At 32.6% G+C, this 12,213-nt stretch overlaps 1 protein-coding gene across 1 annotated transcript in view; it reads left to right on the forward strand.

The window, feature by feature from the left end:
• Positions 1 to 3,901: 3,901 nt before the first annotated feature.
• Positions 3,902 to 12,213, forward strand: part of LOC107002475 (lon protease homolog 1, mitochondrial-like) — a 45,669-nt gene continuing 37,357 nt past the window's right edge. Inside the window, exons 1-2 of the mRNA XM_015200521.2 lie at positions 3,902 to 4,409; positions 11,616 to 11,681. Coding sequence (XP_015056007.1) covers positions 4,101 to 4,409; positions 11,616 to 11,681 — 375 coding nt within the window. The 5' untranslated portion in view covers positions 3,902 to 4,100. The remainder of the gene's footprint in view (positions 4,410 to 11,615; positions 11,682 to 12,213) is intronic.

Below are 12,213 nucleotides of genomic sequence, written 5' to 3' on the forward strand. Positions count from 1 at the left end.
TTTTTTTGAAGTTTAGTTCTTTTGAAATAGAGTTTTTTATATTTTTTTATGAATTCTTTTTTTCACTAATTAGAAATTGGAGGGTGTGTTAAATGTAGGGAAACTTACATAAATGTGCTATAATAATAAAATATTTATCATTTATAGTAACAATATTTTTTTTTCACTTGATCGCTTTTAATTCATTTATAATACAATTTTAATACATATTACAAAGAACAATTTATTATTCACATATAATACAAGTTTTAATGATGGATAATACATTTATCACACATTTTAATACACTTGTAATACAATGTGACCATTTTTTACCAAACAAACACAATATATTTCAAAAACATTATAATTCAAATATATTGCATAAATAATTCACTTTTAATACATATTACAGATTTATCACAGTATTGCTATAAATGGTAATAAACAAAAAATATCGCTAAAATCAATAATTATTTTTTAAAATGTATTAATTTATGTAATTTTTTCATTAAATGTATTGGAGGGAATACGATATTTTAGTGATAATATTAGAAAAAACTACATTGTTGCTTTGAAAGTGTTGCTAATGTCATCATAGCCAAAAAGTAAAAATTAAGGCTAAGATTAAGCTTTAAAAGCGTACTCAAAATGTTTTAGGCAACACTTTACAAGTATTGTCCAGATTTAGTGTGACCTCAGGACTAGAATGTTGAAGTGACGTGAGATTTCTAAAAAAAGTATTTTGAATCTCAATAATGAACAAGATTTGATTGACTTTTGAAATTATATTTGTGCTATACATTGGGACAAAGGGAGTAATACATATTATTTGAAAATTATGTACCCCTCCTACGTGCCACCACAAATCAAAATTCATTTATTTTCAATATTAGTCTTCCTTTTTCATGAAAAATTGTAACATTTATGAAAATTTGTGATTTTTACGAAAAGTTGCAACTTTAATGAATAGTTGCGACTATTATAAAAAAATTTGACTTTTATGAAAAATGTGATTTTAATGAAGAGTTGTGACTTTTATGAAAGGTTGTAACCTTTTATAAGGATTGCAACTTTTTCAAATAGTATAACATTTCCGATAAGACGCAATAAATATTTGTGCACACTACCATCTGTTGTCTATAAATACAGGGATTTCTTCTCATTTTAAAACAATGAAAATAATGAACCTCCTTTTCTTCTTCACAAATAAATATTTGTGTACTTTACTCATGTTGAGTGGCTCAATGACACTATTGCTTATGTTACATCCTAGTATGTTTTTTTACAATCATTAATTTATACTTATGTTATTTAGGATAAATGATAAGATGTAATAATTTTCATTTTCCTTTACATTATTAATCTTTTATGTAAGACAATATAGTGTTTTAATTTTAATGCCGATAAGTTTTAAGTATTATTTTATATATTCCGTGATACTAAATTTTTGCGCGAAGCGCGGACAATTTTACTAGTATATATATAAAAGAGAACCCTATATTCATCAATTTAAGAAATTCATTATGCAGGTTCAAAAGTTATAATTGCTTTCATGTTCAAGCGTACTTTCTTCTCTAAATCTGTTACCAAATTTTTGATTTTTCCCTAAAACATAGATCAATTATATAATCTATTCAATTTAAATGTGTGTTTTTTCCTTACAAAATACCTCTGTTTATATATTCTTATTTTCTTCTTTATTTTCCTTTTAATGTTGATTAAAGAATCAATGATTTAATATTTCCTCAATAATTCACTCATTAGAGGTTCCTGAATTGTGTGATAATGACAAATAATCAAATTCATGTTGAAATATTACTAAGATTTTTTTAAGTACCTATTTTTTTATTATTTTTAATGTATGAATACTAGTAAATGATTACTTGAAAGTTCAATACAATTATTATTTATAACTGCGGGGAAGCGCGAAAAAATTACCTAGTATACTATACGTCACAATAATTAACAGTTTAAATATTACAAACACAGATAAAAAAATTCGATTAACCCTTTAATCGGTGCCGCATAAATAAGGACATAAGACATTAAATTGATTCCAATTTTTTTAATCAATGTCACATAAATTGGGACAAGGGGGAGTAACATATATATTTAAAAATTGTGTAAATTTTTTTATAAATTACAATAATTAACAATTTAGAATAATAATCATATTCAAATTTAATTAACTCTCTAAATTCTATCTATGCATATAAATTGAGACAAAAAATAACAGATTTGGGCAGTGCTAGCACGAGAACTTGTGTCTAGTATAAGTATAAGTTTTTATTTTTCTTCAAGGAATAAATGTTGAAGAAGCCTAAATTGATTTCTATAATTATGTTAAGTATTTTCTTTGTTTGTCTTATTTTCGTTTTAAACTTAAAATAAAAATTACAAAAAAGTAGTGCATCAATTTCCTCTATTTATATTTATTACTTTCTCTATCTCAATTTGTTTGTCTTACTTTTATTTAATATGTTTTATATTCAAAAATTATAAATCACAATAATTAACAACCGAAGAAATTTGAATAACTCTGGTCATTTTGTGAATTGATCAATCTTTCCTTCTTCTTTAACTTCCTCTATTGATACTTAAGCCTCATTTGTTTGCACCTAATGGAGATCTAAATCTCAATCAATCAGATTCGCCTCACACAATGTGTTTGTGTTTTAGGGCTAAATCTTAATTATTCAGATTCAGTTTATTAAGTACTTTGTTTTATTTCCTTATAAACCTCTTAATGGGTCTGAATACATCTGATCTGTAACACACTCTTAATACCATTCACACTAAAATTAAGACAGTTATCTTAATTCAACTACATCAAAACAACTCATAAATTTTTTTTCTTATTTAATTAATGTTAATTACATACTTACCATTATAATTTCCTTTATTCTTACTAACTTAATATACATCTTTTACTTTCATAATATATTTGAATTGTTAAACACTTCTGATATAATATTTAGGATGGTTCAAGAAAATAAGAAAATATTAATTATTTGATTGATAACAATAACAAATGTCCATTATAAAATAAAATATTCTCATAAACATTATATTACTATTCTATATAAACTATTTTACATTGCATTATATTAGATTCTCAAAGTTTTTGAGTGCAAAGAATAATCATATTAATGATGTAACTTAACGTTAAATTCTTAATAGATAAATCGTATTACCTTGTTTACGATAAAAATGTTCAAAATATTATTTTCTATATACAAAAAAACTATTTTACTAAAATGAGATTTTTATAATATTTTATTGATATAGTGTTTAATTTTATATGTACATTCACATATTGAAAACAAACAGTCCCAATAATCCAGTATTCAAATTCAGAGACAACTTCTTAATATTCAGATGTTTATTCAGATTTACATATCTGGATCTTAATGCATATCTTAATATTTAGATGTGTATTCAGATTTAGACGTCTTAATGGAAACAAACGAGACATTAGTACTTTTTTCATTTCAATTATTTGTCTTATTTTACATTTTAGTATGTTACATATTTTAGAATTACAAAATAATAATATTATAAATTACAATAATTAACAAGTTAAAATGTATAAAAATATATTAAAAATTTGATTAATTTTTGAAATTTCGCCTATGCTACTAAATTAAAACAAAGAAAATAAAAAAAGTAAAAATTATTTTTTATAAAATGAATGTAATTTAAAATATTTTTTTATAACATATATTGATATTTTTTTTTTATAAAACATATATCGTGGACATGTTGTATCAACTAGTTCTTTTTTTTTTATAAAAACATATATCGTCGACATGTTGTATCTACTAGTTCTACTAGTAGTTTTTTTTTTTTTTTTTTTTATAAAAACATATATCGTCGACATGTTGTATCTACTAGTAGAATCTATAGGCTTATAAAACTAAAGGACAATATCGGTAATTTGTTTAGCTTGGAGGGTTTATTGAGGGTTTTAGCTAGTGTGTCGCAGGAAACGGCTTCCTCTACTAAGCTCCTCAATGGCGGTTCTCAGTCCCTACTTGAACCTAGCATGCGAATAGTCAATCCCCATTTTCCCATCAACATCCTCAATTCATTCTAGTTTTTTTCCATTATTGACACCCATGTTGAAGGTTTTGACATCATCATGTCTGCAAAATCGTTTCCACGCGGTCACAACGTCGTTTACCCCTCAAGTTCGGCGTGGAACTGAGTCGAATACGCCATTGCTTCAGGTTTTAGGTTCCCTAAGAAGTTCAAACAGTAGAGGCCCCTATTTGTATCGGCGATTCTTTTGTTCAGATTCTACTGATGGGTCCGAACTGAATTCCGAAGCCAAGCAGGTCGAGGGCGAAATTGAAGGTGGAGATGCTCATTCAAAGGCTTCTGCAGCGATTGTTCCTACTGTATTTAGGCCTGAAGATTGCCTAACGGTTAGTTTACATTTCCAGCCGACAAAAATACTATACTTACTTTGCACTAGCTCTTGGCTCCGAACCAATTAGATTTAATGTGTCTTTGGTGCAAACACCAGTTTGTTAAGTATTTTGCTGGTTCATCATTTACAAATACACAATATTCTAATATTTGGTGTCTGGTAATTTGACCCCCTAAACAAAAGACATTGTCACCATGTCAGCTTGTGCCCAAAAAAAGATGTAAAATGACTGTTGGTTTTATGTTTGCCTGGGGTAGTTGTGGTATGATTTTAATCATTGTTACGACCACATGCTGAAATTTCAATTCTTTGTGGTTGGGATTGACGAAGAATTGGAATAAATTTCATGTAAAAATAATATTGACTTTGGTTGCAACACTATGTCAAGATTAGGGCAATAGCAAGGGATAGTTGGTTAATAAGTTAGCTTTCAAAAATAGAAGAAGGCGGATTACAAAGATCATATTTTCTAGTTTACTCGAATACTCATTATTTTTTAGTAAGGGCCTTCCCTACCTTGAATTGTCCTCATACAATGTTGTGAAGGTCTTCAACATTTTTGTTTTCAACGAACAACTCTTGAAGCTCTCTCCGTCTCAAAAGAATGTTTTTATTATTAAATGCTTTGTTCCTCATACATTGATCCCTGCCATTCTGTTTGTTTTTATTATTAAATGCTTTGTTCCTCATACATTGAACCCTGCCATTCTGTTTGGGGCAAAAAGATTAGTATTGTTGACTTTTTTTTAATCATGCTGTTGTACTAAGGAACCTTCATTTGTCTCTTAGGATCTTTAAACTATATCTCATCGATTGAGCGACTTTTTTGATGCTATTGGAGCTTCAATTAACATTATCATTTTATTGAAATGAGTATTGAAGATTTTTTTAATGCAAGCCTTCGTTGTAAAGAATCTTGATTTGAATTTTCTTAGGATATCTGAAAACCTCACATGAGCAGCCTTTTAAATGTTATTGTAGCTTCAATTAGGATTACCCTTTTAGTTAAACTCTGATTGGGTCAACTTACTCCTGAGCTCACAACATTGGATCGAGGGGTTTCTCATTTTATTAAGCCTAATTCAAGGTCTATTTAAGGAGTCAGAAGTGACCCACAAAATCGACACCACCAATAGGTTTGCAGCCTTAGATAATGATCTATTGATGGAGAAATATGCACTACACGAGGACCCAAGAGAGTTCTTATTATCCTCTTCTTTTTGAAAGAATTCCGATTGTCAACACCAATTTTGAAATTTTGGAGACTTCCCTGCATGGTGGAGGCGTCCTCAATATTGTTGATGATACAATGATAACTTATCAAAGTTCATGAGAATTGGTTTGTTGATGAAGCTGAGCCTTTGGATACCCAACTCCTTGACGTAGAGATGGATGCATTATATGTGTCCATTAGAATATTTTTTAATGATGAATAAGGCCAATGGAGTCAATTTTGAGGGCTATGGGAAGGTAACTCTCACTTGTTACTAAAAAATAGACGGAGAAGAAAGAAAAGAAAATGGAGATTGCTTTAAAGTCTATTATTACACCAAAACAGACAGAAGGGAGCCTTGAGGTGCAAAATTTAGTATTCAACACGATTTTTCTAGAAATTGATACCAAGAGGGGGAAATAAATTAGTAATTGTTATGAAATAAAGGTTGACCCCATTCACAACTCCAACTGAGGATTGGCCGATGCCCTAGTCTGTGCCTAATCTGATGAGCCACAACTTTACTATCACAATGGGTAGTACCATGTCCAACACCATGTCCCGCGGATGCATTAGTTCGACCAACAGCGGAAGAAGCACATTTCTTAGCCATATGTGGAACAACATTTCAAGGTTAGACTTGATTCAACTCAATGCACGAACAAAGAATGAAAAAGGGAACACATCCTAGATATTTAGTAGCCTTAAGGTCATAAATGCAGACACATACTTATGAACAAAACTCTACTAAATACGGCTCTAGGGATTTAAAGTCTAAGCTCTGATACCAACTTTATCACATCCCAGAATATCCCCTAGATGTGACTGACAGTTGCTACACCACCTATTGGGTGAACCGATTCTCCATACATTTTACCATTTCTATAAGCACTCGAATAAAATATGTGCCACTCCAAACACATTAATATTCATCAAAAGCGAATTAGTTATCCAACCAAAATCATATATCAATTATGAAAACAAACAAATAATACATCTCTAGCTCAAATATTGTGACATCTTTTTGGCTACATTTGTTTTCCGATAAAGGGAAGTAAATTTTATTAAATGAGTACCCATGCGGTACTAAAAATTCAATAAAAAAAAGACTACAGGATAGCTATTACATCTTAGACTTCCATTAAGTTTCTGTTGCTGTTCTAATCATGTTCTATGTATAGATTAAGATGCTGCAATGGACACTTCTGATTGCTAGTCGCTCACTGTTTAGCCACCAATTTGAGCCGCATTAGCTGCCACCTTATGCCACACCAAGGATGATCTTGAGATTTCCATCGTTTCTTTCTCTCTGATGATTGGGAATATGTTCCTTTAATTTGTGCTGCATGTCAGTGCTTTCTTCACCTCTGCAATTTTAGTGTTTCGGCGTAAAAATCCATTATGATGTTCCACTGACAATTCACATCTTAAATTATTCGATGTGTAGATGACCCTTTACTTTACAACCACTGTCCACTGGTATGTGGTTTTCGAAAAAAAAAGTGAATTCAAGGTGTTCATCTTACCTTGAATTCAAGGATACATAATACAATGGCAATGTTAATTAGTGGAATATCAGTGTTAAGTTAGTCTGACAAAAAAAATATCTTTATGCTTTTCACACCTTCAGTAATAGGTATTTAACTACTTACCTTTTCATCTATTTCCTTCTTTTATTGTCGGACAATTTTCCAATTTAAAGGAAGTTTCTATTTACTAGAGAATCCTACAAGCAAGAAGAATGTTGTGACTTGGAAGCGATCTCAGTTAAACCATCTGCATAATAGTTGAGGAACTTTCTTTGAAATCTCCTATTAATAGAAACTCATTAATCCCTGAGTGCTTCCTGCCTTGTCTCCCTTTTGGACCATTTATAACTCCCATGTTGCCTCTGTCAGCTTTATGTCAAGGCTGAAGTTTCAGAAAGTTCCTACATGGATTATTCAATGATAGAGCTATTTTTCCTCTTGGAAATGCACCAACTAACGTCAACTCATTCGAAAAGGCATATCCAACATGCCTTTACTGCATCTAACTCTGTTTTTTCCAGATTTGATCGGTATATGTACCTGGAAGATACTCTAATAATTAGCTTGAATAAGTTGAACAAGAGGATATGAGTGCCTGGCCGTGAAATTGTCACATCTCAATTTTCCTCTTCTCCCACATGGCTATGATTCCATTTTATCTTTGTGTAGCATGCGTCGAAGCCCATTCATCTATATATTTCTTTAGTTCCATCAGGGCCACCAAAGCTATGTGTTGCATCCCATGAAAACCAACATCTATTTCCCCACATTTCATTCATTCTCATCTAGGTCACAATAGCTAACTTTGTTTCTCGAAACACAGGACACTGGCTTTTGGTGCCTCACGGCATACTTTCACAAAATTTCTCTTTTGTTAATTTATTTGAACCCCTCATATTCCATCGAATGATTTTGATTTTCATTGATTAATAAGTCCAACATCCTTCTTGTTCAATTTTGAATGAACATTTGAACAGGAAATACAGTCTGTAAGAGCAGTTATTGAAACATGGGAAATGGGCCTGCTCTCTAAACTCTCTCTCTCTTTTGGTCCTTTATCCGACGTACTTTCTGTTACCTTTTTAGCAAACACACTTCACTTTGGTTGATTTTTTTTCCGAGTTATTAGACATTAGTAATGATAGGTGGTTCTCATCAATAGAGCTCAATAGGAGACTCTCTAGCACTATCAATGTCAATGTAGAAATTTTGCGGTGTGTGTGTGTAGCTATAAAACAGGATCACAAGCGAGGGGAAATATACACAAGGATGTTTACTTGTAGTCCTCCAAATTACAATAACATACACAAGGATTGAGGCATGGCTGGGTTAGGACACCTGCCATGATTATTCCAGAGAGGAACTCCAATTGGGGATGGGGGGAAATAATATCAAAGATTCTGTGGTTCTAGGGGTATAATACCAACTCCAAATTTTAATCTATATATCCAAGATATCAAACCTTTCATTGATGCTCAAAGTTTCCACTGTGTCAAAACATGATGCCACAAGGAATGAAGCTGGGTACAAACAAAGCTAAGATTAGCAATGAGATGAACAACAATCAATTTCTATTCAAATGTTTGATAGGATGTTCCAACGTCTCATTCAACCTTATCCCAATACTGAAAATTCATAAATGGTTTGTCCAACAGGTGGCAAATCATTGCAGGTCTCAAAATTACAGCTTTAAAGCATAACATGTTCCTTTTTTTTTATCTCCCTTCTAGACAAGCAACAGTTAGAGTTGAAGCAGGGGACTTGTTCTGGACTGGAGAAGATTGTCACTATAATGGTGTTCCAGATAGAAGGTTCAAAGTTGGGTTTCAGGGGGGCAAAGCAGCGTTCAATAAAAGCCGTTGGTGTTCCACTGCATTTCTGGGCAACAAAGACAAATGTGATCATAGGACATTTATGTGAGGGATTTGTTGGAATCGATGAAGATACAAGGAAACAAACTCCACCTTCAATGGACAAGGATTTGTGTAAAATTCCAATATAGCGTCATTGTTGATCTTGATATTTGTGCCTGGTGTGACAAAGCTAAACCAATCAGAAAAGTAGTTCATCTTGGCATGAAGGTTAGTGAGCAGGTGGTCAAGTGACTCAAGTCTATCCGTCGAACCAAGCAATTCACTCAAACACCCCATCCACTTGTAGACACTTGCCTAGGCACGTGCGAGAACTTCAGTTCAAATATTGACATAGGTGGGAGGGCCTTAGTCCAGCAACATCTGATTGAAATTAACAAGAATATGGACTTGGCCAAATGTTTGGACAACAACTGTTATACCATTCTAAAGGCCCAAAGAGGAAGGTTCAAGGCAAGAGAAATGAAAAGAAGAATTAAATGAAGAAAATTTAATGGAGAATTGTCGGGCCCATTAGTGAAAATCGATTTTAAGGCCCTCAATATGATATCCACTACAGGCCATCATGGGAAAGATTTAAAAACTGTAGACTGTAAACACAACTTTAATTCACTCAACTGAGCAGTATTCTTCAGTTGTTCGGAATCAGATGATGAAGCAGAGCCATCATGGAATCTCAATGTCCTTTCATATCATATTTCGACTCCAGAGTCAAGCATGCTCAGCAGGTTTGGTACTTAATATTCATCAAACTGTCATCTCCCCCTTCCAAGGTAGGGCGAAGCTGCAAGCTCGCATATGGTGCACAGTTCCACTGTTATAGGAACATCAAGGGAGTTAGTCATGCGGAAGGTATGCAAAGCTTTTCGATTAATCTGCTGGATTCCAACATGAATTGCTTGACATATTCTGCAAATTGGAACATAAGAGCCAAATTCAGTTAAAACAACATAAGACAACATGCAAGAGGAATAAGAAAAACAAAGATACACATGAAGTTGAATTGGATAAATTGTTTTGGTTTATCAGTTATGATGGGTAGAACATCTGAAACATGGCAAAGTTCCACAAATCCTTTTATGTATGAGGATTAAAATACTATCAGAAGCAGTGGTGGTCAGTAGCACCACCTTGTATCGGGTGGACCATTTGGAAAGAGAGGAACAATAGATTTTTTTTGGGGCAGTGGTAACAGTTGAGGAACATTAGATATTTCGTGAATAGAAGTAATTCTGTACAGAGAATCAAACTAAATTTTTTTTTTGGTCATTTCAATTCTGGTGTAAAGAGAATTATGTAGTAGATACTACAGAATCACTTGTAGATTTTTTTGATTCCCTGTAAGATCCTAGGCCTTTGTAACTAGCCCAATTCAGTATCAGCTTGATACTGGTGAATACATAGTTACATTTCTTAAAAACTAAAAACTGTCTTTGCATGTAAAGGGCCTGAACGGCCGTAATAAAAGGAACACTATCAAATTGCTAGTGCGGATGCATTTTTTGAGAGTCCAAGTTACATAGCTCCAGGGTGGCTCTGAGGAGAACATGATATTCAAGCGTGCAGAGTTGATAGATTCCTCATCTTTCCTGAGTGGAACTAATGTTTAATAAATGAAGCAGCTAACACTTTCTACAGTCATTTCTGATCATAAGCCAATTCTTCTTTTGAAAGACTGGGAAGTTAATTTTTCCTATTTCGATTTTGAAAATATGTGGATGAAATTAGAAGGCTTCCTAGATTGAGTCAAGGAATGATGGAAGGAATATACTTATTCAATGGGAGCCCAGATTTTGTCCTAATGCAAAACTAGAAGTCTTAAGAAGGATATCACAACTTGGAACAAACTAGTATTTGGCAAAGTGGAGGAGAAGAAATCCAGAGCACTGGATGAGCTGTTCACTCTTGAGCAAGACAATGAGAACAGACAGTTGTCACAAGTTGAATTGTTGCAAATGTTCAACTTAAACATGGCGTTGCAACATATTGCCAAAGCTGAGGAGATCTGATGTAGACAAAACTATAGATATCTTTGGCCCAAATAGGGGGACATAAATACAAAGTACTTCTAGAGAATAGCTAACACTCACACAAGGAATAACTGCATTGATAAGCTTAAGGAGGTGTGTGTGTGTGTGGGGAAAATATATAGATAAAAAAGGGATCAATGGTGAAATTTTGGATTTTTACCTGAAAGAGGAAAGAGCAGGGTGAGAGAATACTTTTAAAAAAGAGACGGTGCTATCCACCATCCAGTCTTTTGGTTCATTTCTGTATTCCAAATTTTGCTAGTTGAGATAATGCAAGATTCGTGTAAAGGTGGTACTTAACAATCTTCCATAGAAAAAAGAGAAATACTAATGCAACAAAAACACTGTTTCTTGTAGGCTTCTTATTTGCTCATCATTCTATCTGTTTGAAGATTTAACGGGTGCATACCCATTTCTTGCCTTATTTTTTGGTTACCTTTGGATAAGATATATCAATGAGACTTGCAGGGCGTTGTATTTATCATGCTAAAAATACATGAAGTGCACACCTGTATTTTTATTTTCTGTTTAATGATGCATATTGTTTTCTTGGTGCAGGTTCTAGCGCTGCCACTTTCCCACAGACCATTATTTCCAGGGGTGTATATGCCTATTTATGTAAAGGTATGGTACCTTGTCTAGAATGGGTTAAACTATGTCTTACTTTGCCTTATAGATGTTCAAATAAGAAACTTCAAGCATTCAGAACATAGTTTAATTACTGATTGTAGCAATTGTGTTACTCTTTTACATCATATCATGTCATATTCCCTTTGTATTGTGGTCACTTAAAGATTAATTCGCCTGAGGGTTGGGTTTGGTGCCATAATGGCTTAGTGGGTTTCTTAATTAGGAGTAGAAGGATCTTAATGATTTCATCAATGAAGTTTCATCACTGTTGTCTGTAGGGGTGGCAATTTCAGCTCATATTAATAAAATGAGTCCATTTTGTCCATATTTAGTGGCTTGGATCACTCATATTTTAATTGGTTAAATATGAGTTCCAAACTATTTTATAAGAGTCTCTCTCTATAAATATGGTCAAAATGGGTCAAATATGGGTATCTATTTAATCCATATTAGATCACTTATTTTCACTTTTACAGATTTTTTTTTTGTATTTGAAAAACAAAAAAAAATTAGGAGTAGGTTGGGG

Source organism: Solanum pennellii, chromosome 10 (genome assembly GCF_001406875.1).
Source record: "Solanum pennellii chromosome 10, SPENNV200".
NCBI lineage: Eukaryota > Viridiplantae > Streptophyta > Magnoliopsida > Solanales > Solanaceae > Solanum > Solanum pennellii.